The sequence below is a fragment of the Limanda limanda genome, chromosome 6 (genome assembly GCF_963576545.1).
Source record: "Limanda limanda chromosome 6, fLimLim1.1, whole genome shotgun sequence".
Lineage (NCBI taxonomy): Eukaryota > Metazoa > Chordata > Actinopteri > Pleuronectiformes > Pleuronectidae > Limanda > Limanda limanda.
This window is the reverse complement of record NC_083641.1, coordinates 3,226,551-3,235,000: the sequence shown is the minus strand read 5'-3', so window position 1 is coordinate 3,235,000 and position 8,450 is coordinate 3,226,551. Positions and strand designations below refer to the sequence as shown.

Sequence of the window (8,450 nt, the reverse complement as noted above, 5' to 3'; positions counted from 1 at the left end):
CAATGTAACTGTGAGTATAATATAAAATAGCCCTATAAGCAAGGAAAGGGCGAATTCACATAGCAATAGTACAGTCAGGGGGACACTTTCTCATTGTCTTCAAACATATATTTTCTGTGATATTGGTTTGGCAGTTTTTTAACAAGAAATTGAAGTTTTTATTTACTGGAGAGAAGAGGATATTTTAGTAGCCTAGTCTTCACACGTCTCGAGATTTCTGCATCAAAGCATGATAACAGTGAATCACAAAGCAGTCTCACCACAAGATCAACATAAAGGTGTCAGTAATATTGGTAAGAATTTATTTTCGAACACTGAAAATATTTTTTCTAACAAATTGCTCTTCCAAAAAACTAAAATTTAATTTCTTTAATTATGTTTTGCGTCAGGAAAAACAAAACAAAAAAACGTTACTGTATTTAGTAGAAAGGGAGATGCAAACCAGCTGCTGGTTCATAAACTGTCAAAGTTTAGTTACTAACAAGAAACAAGATGAAAAAAATCTACAAAAATCTGCAACATGAGCCAAACCCTTCCAGTGAGGATAATTCATCCTCAACTTTGTGGATGGACATGGTTTTGTTTCTAGCGGAGGTTGGATGTGACTCTGACGCAAAGATAACGTGTGGTTCAGTTTTATGTGTCAATCTTTGAAACAGTGACAGTGAAGATTAAAAAGCTCTGCAGCAATGTACTTTCAAAAACTTTATGAACTGCACCGTAAAGCAATGCAGCAAGATGGTGACGCTTTTATCTGTTTATCGGTTTTTAAATCTGAAGCAAACCTTGTTCATCATGAGTGAGCTGAACATGTTTTCGTATAAATGTAGACTTTGTGTAAATACGCAGAAGTGCATACGTGTCTGGACAGTGTTTATATGTTCTTTGTATTAACAAATTCAACAAGAAATTATTAAACCCATTCCCCATTTTTTTGTCAGTTACTTCAGTTACTGAAAATATATTCACTCTATTGGAAATAAATTGATTATCTTATTAAAATTACAAAATGTCCCATCAATTTGTGATTATAATCCAAAATTTAAAAAAAAGAAAAGAATCAGAAGAAACACTTACACTCGGTTTCATTTGCCTTTGATAATCAGATAAAATCATATCCTCAATGTGGGGTATCCAACAATATAAATATGAACAGGTTTAAATTCGGTTTTGTCTTTTTAAATGATTTTTACCCACTCTCCACTTTTGGTGTTAAATGAGTTTAAAATAAATCTTTGGGCACGTTGGAATGTTTTGAGAGACACAGGGATATGCAGTGTGTGTGTGTGTGTGTGTGTGTGTGTGTGTGTGTGTGTGTGTGTGTGTGTGTGTGTGTGTATTTGGAGAGTGTTTGTCTTTATTAGCAGAGTGTGTGACTTATTATCATCCAGACAGATTACACAGCTATCAGCCAATTGAGGAACACACTGTAATGACAAAGTGAGGAATGTGTCTGGGTTACACACAGCTGAGCCACTTATCAAACACAGACGGAAAAAGCCTCTCTGACTTTAATACAAACACACAATGTGTTTTAAATGGGGACTATGTCTCCCACTGAGAGCAGTATACTTCACCTCTGATCTGGAGCTGCAGGCACTGTACATTGACTGTATAGATGGTAGCATAGTTCCACCTAGTGGACAACGTGGAAATTCAATTTAGTTCTTTTAGTTTTATTTATTTTTAAATGAGTGATTGTTATGGTTATCATCCTTTTTACAATCAATGTAATAATTATGTTATTCATTTTATTTATTTAATTGTTTCCGGATTTGGACCAAAAGGAGTCTGACAACGTTTAAATAGATTTCCTAATTTCCTCAGTGCGCACATTTTTAAAGGGGAGATATTACATTATATATATATATATATATATATATATATATATATATATATATATATATATATATATATAATTTATATATATTTTTCACTTAACCTGTTCTTTTTGGTGCATTGTGTCTCTATCTGGATTTTTAAAAACATTTATTTTTTTCAACATGTACAAAGAGATTGAAAACATAGAGAACAGCAGGTCTTTCTCTTCTTGTTTGGTCTGTTCCTCTGCTGATAAAATACCCGCTGTTAATAATACATAAAATAAAATAAACAGACGCACAGTCGAGGCTGGAGGGGCTGGACGCACCAACACGGACTACATTTCCCATGAACGCTCAGCTGCTGCAGCGTGAGGTTGAAGGTCGCGTCGTCACGGTGAGGTAATAACAAACATGGCGGCGCTCAGCTCAGCGCGGTGCTTGTTCCGGAGCTGCTCGCGGATTAAACACGTCCAGAGAAGCAGACACACGCTGATGAGATGTGGCGTCAGGACGTTCAGCGGCGGAGCTCAGGACACAGGTTGGTTTCCATCATGATCAGGTTCTGAGACTCTTCACTGGGACTCTGACCTTGCAGCCGGTTTCATTCTCCTCATCCTCCTCCTCCTCTGTCCCTTGCTGCTGCCAAACTCCCCTCACAGAGCTGAGCACTTTAAATAACCTACATGCAGAGGAGCGCACATGGTACTCACTGTTTAATCTATTCTTTAAAACCATTTTAAGTCTTTCTATAAATCTGGCTCTGCTGTTGTCCATGAGCTAGAGTTTAAAACCTGTGTTTAGGGGACACACGTGTCATAAAACTGCTGGAAAACAATTTATATATAATATTATTCTTTACTTCCAAGAACTTAATTATTTAAAGCAGCATCCATCCTGATCACTGTATTATTTCTATATACCAAATATGGGGAAATGGGTTCATCTTGATTTAAATCCAGGACCTCTAGATTAAAGCATAAAGATTTGGAATGCATGATTTTTAATGTTCTAATGGCATTGGGATTAAAGCAAAAATATAGAGATTTTAATCCCATAGGTACTGATAGGAAGTATTCTGTTTACACAGTGAAAAGAGACATGCTGATATTAAAGGAGAAGAGGTTGACATTAGTTCTAATCACACTAACATATGTTCCTATTTCTGCTAACTTTAGTTTTAATTTTTTTTCTGATGCTATGAAAACGTGGTGAAACGTCACAATTGACAGCTGAGTCTGGTTCGTGATTGGTTGAGCGTGTGTATCAACAGGACCTCGATACCTCAGGTTATATGCGTAAAATCGCAGTGTTCATATTCGGGATAGTTTAGCTTCATTTGTGGTTGGTGGGAGGAAGTGGAGACACGTCCTCCATCTTTACATCTGTGTCTGTGGATTTAGTTTCTTTGAACTGTAAGAGGTTATGTTTATCTGTCTTACCTTTTTCTGTTTCAACAATTATACATTGCATTACCTGGGAAGGGTTTGGACTGTGGCAATGTTTAGTAAAGTTAAAGCTAACTCGTTATAGCTCCATTCCAGTGTTGACCATACCTCAGCTAACCCATTTTAAATGAGAACAGAAGGTAACGTTGAGTGTTTTACTTACGCAGATCTGTCCATTGTACAAACCATTAACTCGTGTGATTTCCTCCACTGGCCTCACAGGCACTGTTAGGCCCCAGTTCACAGATGCAGCTGTGCAGGACATCCTCAGCAGGATAACGGGCCTGGACCTGCAGAAAGTGTTCCGACCCATCCAGCAGCAGCTGAAGCCGCCGACATACAAACTCATGACTGACGAACAAGTGGAGCAGGTGCCCTTTAAATACACCATAACGTCCCCTGTCAGTCTCACAAATGCCTCACAGGAATACTTCACGTCATCCAGTCACTTGTCTCTTTCTCCAGGCCGTCATGGGAGCCACAGAGAAGGCGAAGAAGCTGCTGCAGATGCCCCCCGTGCTGCCGGAGAGGAAGCCCATCAGTGACGTTCTGGCTGAGGATAAGATGCTGGAGGGCATGGACACGGCTAAATTCGTCTTTACAGACATCACATACAATATCCCACACAGGGTACGCATACACAGACACGCACGTTGCTGTTTTAATGTGTGCGGCACAGCACAGTAGTGTCAGTACAATTTACGTATTTTATTTACAGACGCTTAGATGCTATAGATCTGCATTTAAATGTCACAAACTTGTTGGATTATAGCTGTTTTCACATTGTTTAATGTGTAATTAAATCTCACTTATATTTTTTACTTTAAAAGGGACATATTATGCCCATTTTACCACAAGTTATTATGGTTCCTTGGGGTCTTAATGAAATGTCTGTAACATATTTTGGTCAAAACCACAAGGATAATTTAAAACAGCACCCTTTTACCCTGTCTAAATCAGCCCTCCTCAGATTGACCTGTTTTGAGTGCCTGTTCCTTTAAAAGCTAATGAGCATGCTCCCGCGTGTCTCTGCCGCGGAGACCCCCTTGTCTTGTCTCTGCCGCCGCGGAAAGACACAGGGGTCTCCGCTGCGGAGACAAGACACAGGGGTCTCCGCCGGGGAGACAAGACACGGTCTCCGAGTGATGGAAAAGCGACCCTCAGACAGGCGTAGCCCCGGGGCGCACACCAACAGATTTTGCCAAATCTTTCCGGGACATTGCCTTCAAATATGAATTCAATCCATTTCGTTCTTGTGTCTTCTGAGGCTATGCACAGATCTGTGCGGATGTAAGAGAGACTGCCATTTCGCTTGGGACGAGAGAAGGATACGTAAGCTCATTCGCAGTCACTCAAGCATGACGTTTCTGACTTGGACGAACCATAACAAAACGCGGGAGTGGTTCTTTTTCAGAGTTTTTGGGTCGGTAGACATGCCAGATACCCAAATTAACGTGTAGAAGCACTACGAAAGTGGCATTTTTCATAATATGTCCCCTTTAATGTCGATAACAAATATCTCAAACACATGAATTTAAGTTGATCGAGATTGTGAATCGTTGTCTAAGGATCGTTTGTGTACTTTGTTGTTGACTCAGCAGTTTTGTATGGCTAACATTGTCCTGTACCACATTGTGCATGCTGTGTGTTTCCAGGAGAGGTTCATCGTTGTACGGGAGCCCACCGGGACCCTGCGGAAGGCGAGCTGGGAGGAGAGAGACCGGCTCGTTCAGGTCTACTTCCCCAAGGAGGGACGCAAGCTCACAGCCCCCCTCATCTTCAAGGAAGAGAATATGAAAGTAGGACATGTCAAAATATTATAATATTTATATTTCTGGATCATATTAGGCTCTTGTTACTCCCTTCATCACTTAAACAGTACCAGCCGTTGTGCCTTTCTTTCCTCTACTTCATGATTCCCTCAATCTCCTGCTGTAGGCCTTTTCCATAGCAGACATTTTGACTGATTGTTGTGGAAAGTATAGTATTGTGGTATTGTGTAGTGGTGTTGTGAGTAGTATCAATGCTAATGATACCCATCCCTGCCACTAAGAGTAAATCTGCTTAGACTGAGTATGTAGTGCAGATGTGGGTCACTGTTTATTAATTGCATTTTATTAATTTAACGTTGATTATTGCATTGGTAAATCTCCTACTTTTAACATTAGAAAGTTCGTTTTCTGTTGAATAAATATCGATATTCAATCAGTTCTATTGTTACTAACTATTATATTATGACCACTATATAGTATGTGAGACAAGTAGATGATGTACTGGTAAACCCAGCAGACAGTAACCATACATTTAGATAAGACCTTTAAATGGATTAGTAATCTGTTGTCTAGTATTTAACAGGATATGAGCAAATACACATTTCTGACCTGTCATTTTCACACACAAAGATAACAACACCCATACGTTTTCTGCTGTTAATCCAGATTAATGATTGGTTATCCTCCCTGACAGTGGAACAGAGGTGTATTGTAAAGGGAGATCTGTGAACGACCAAACAGTCCTGAAAAAAGACCCAACTGGGCAAAGAAACTGAAACGCTCTGTACCTAATCAGTTTAGCTTCTCTCTCTGTTAGATGGTGTTTACTCAGGACCGGCACGAGGACGTGTTGGACCTGTGTCTGGTCCAGTTTGAACCGGACTCCTCAGAATACATCAGGGTAAGACGACATTGAGCTTCTTGGTATTTTGACCCGATCACCACCTCCACTGAAAGAACGCAGTCTGTGCAACCATGAAATTTCCCATGTCAGTTTTCATGTTTTCTTTCGGTCATCTGATACAGAGAGTCAAATGGAAGGAGAAGATGATTTGGAAGTTTCTGAAGTTCATGTGAAGACCATTGTGTTGAATGATTGCACACGAGAAAAAATCCCCATGAAGTGTGTAATGAATCTTTTCCTGGTGTTTAGGTGCACGCTGCCGCCTATGAGGACCTGGACAAGCATGGCAAGTACGAGCTGCTGTGCTCCACCAGACACTTCGGAGGAATGGCCTGGTACCTGGTCAACGCTCGCAGGGTGGACGGGCTCGTGGTGGACATGCTGAAGAGATTGCTGTGAGTTTTTCTGAAGTTAATCTCAGTGACCAGATTTCTTCATGTGAATATATAGACTAGGTGAGGAGCAATATATTGGGGGTTGAAGCCTTCTGGTTTCTGGTTCTGGTTGGACAAGTCCCGTTTGAGCAGGCTTTGGTTGCCTGCAGGTTCAAGGTTCTTGTGGAGAGCTTAAGAGGTCGAACACATTGACTGAATTGCATCAGCTGTTTAATTTACCTGCATTCATATGCAGATAGCTGTTGATGAGATGAGCCAAAATGTTGTCTGGACCTAAATCACCTACAAAAAGTATCTCTGTGTTTTATGTGGAGAGACGTTTGAATGTAAACGGTGGCCTGAAAATCTGCTCTGTTCACCTGAAGCCCTCAAAAATATTAGCCGTTGCCTCTAAAGGCCAATTCCTCATCAGACTATAGCCGGAGGATTCAGAGTTTGGAGGTGGAGGTGTGACAGTAATGCATGAATGTTTCATACAGGTGTGAGGGACTATTTTTGTTGTTCAGACTGGGAAATCTGACATATATATTTTCTTTAGTACATTTACCTGATTTTAAACTTAGTTAGGCCATACCCCTGTATCTATGCCTTCCTCTGATGTAACCCACTAGTATCTATGTATGTACACGTGGCTACATCCATACTACTATGTTTTTGTAACAGGGTTTTAGGCGAATCGTGACTAATAACAACCAGCAATCTGGAAGCGAAACTTCTCCGTTTTCCCCAAAAAATTCACAAGTTTTCAGTGATGCATTTTAAACGTAAAATGTAGTAATGTGTGTGTAGCCTGTGTTAATGTGTGGGTTTATCTGTTTCCAGGTTTAAGGATGCCGTGAGCCTAGTGTCTCTGTTCCACATGGTCCACCCCAACAGTGAGTCAGCCCAGGAGGCTGCCAGCCAACAGGCCACTGGCACTGACCTGCTTAAGGTGAGAAGAGCTCAACCCTGAACTACTTGCTCCTCTTTTACACTTTGATTCACTCAGCTGTGTGTGCATATACAAAACATCGCCATTTGATCCAGAAATTGTCCAGGTCACGTAAGTTGTGTCCCCGAGGCAATGAGGTTCATCAGGAGTCAGGTAGCTCTCGAGAGGTCAAGTCAAGGCCGTCTCATCTAAGGTTTCTCATGTGGGAGGTTTGAGTTTTTCTGCAGCGTGGGAACATTGGGGCCAGACTCGGGACACATCAGGTCTTATTAGCGCTCGCAGCCCATCAGCCTTGAAGCAGCGAGGAGGGACATTGAGAATGACAGCCATTTAATGTGAAATGTTCGCTGCAGGAGACACGGGTGTGTGTCTGCTACAGTCACTGTCACGCAAGACCTCTCGTTTAGTCACGGTAGATTTTGGAGCACTTTCTGTTTTTCAAGTCTAACACTTAAACAGTTATCGTGATTTTAGTCTTAGAACAGTTTTTTGAGTAGCCTTCACCTCAAAGTAATTGCCGTGGCCTTTTTCTAGATTCCTCCATTTTGCTGACCTCTGACCGTTGTTCCTGCAGATCTATGCCCAGATGGAGTCCCAGAGGTCGGGCTACATTGAACTGGCCCTGCAGGCGTATGAACAGACGGCTGCTGAAGGATCTGCTGCTTGACTGACCCACTCCTAGACTGAAATATACAAATTCAATGAAGAGGAGCACCGGGGAACCATTTCCTGAAAGATTGGACTGACAGAATTGTCTGTTAATTAACTGTTTGGGTCAAAGAGTAGTTACATGTGCTTCTCGACATGAAAAAACAACTCTTTTTTTCCAAACAGCCATCAATTTGAAAAGAAAAAGCTTTAGATCAGAGACATTATCTGTGTTTTACATTTGGAGCTCAAAGTTAAACCTGAAAAACTAAATCTGGTGCTTTTTCATAAAAGTAGGTCAAAGTTAGGGGCACAATTAAACTACTTTTCATGCACAAGACACAAAATATAAAACATGTCATAAGACCGGTCATGTGTGCGGTTTTTCGACCACGGTTTAGACCCTCAGAAATGTGTAGACAGATAAAAAGTGTGGAGAACATTCGGGTCTCAGGCCCTAATGATGTACATAACAAAATAAAGATCTTTGTACGTATGTGATGTGTTGCAGGAGTGAAAAAAACTTAAATCC

At 40.9% G+C, this 8,450-nt stretch overlaps 1 protein-coding gene across 1 annotated transcript; it reads left to right on the top strand.

Annotated features, from left to right (window-relative positions):
* The first annotated feature begins 2,234 nt into the window (after positions 1-2,234).
* Positions 2,235-8,414, top strand: mrps22 (mitochondrial ribosomal protein S22). The gene is made up of 8 exons (XM_061072793.1): positions 2,235-2,361; positions 3,491-3,639; positions 3,734-3,898; positions 4,924-5,067; positions 5,858-5,941; positions 6,194-6,339; positions 7,162-7,270; positions 7,845-8,414. Exons 1-8 carry the CDS (start codon positions 2,235-2,237, stop codon positions 7,935-7,937), a joined length of 1,017 nt encoding a protein of 338 aa, XP_060928776.1. The 3' UTR covers positions 7,938-8,414.
* Positions 8,415-8,450: the final 36 nt, after the last annotated feature.

Excerpts from the sequence above, each read along its gene's own strand:
- mrps22 (XM_061072793.1), top strand. The coding sequence starts at position 2,235 with ATGGCGGCGCTCAGCTCAGCGCGGTGCTTGTTCCGGAGCTGCTCGCGG. Across the intron at positions 3,640-3,733 it reads CTGACGAACAAGTGGAGCAG|GCCGTCATGGGAGCCACAGA; the intron begins GTGCCCTTTAAA and ends CTCTTTCTCCAG. Across the intron at positions 3,899-4,923 it reads CATACAATATCCCACACAGG|GAGAGGTTCATCGTTGTACG; the intron begins GTACGCATACAC and ends GTGTGTTTCCAG.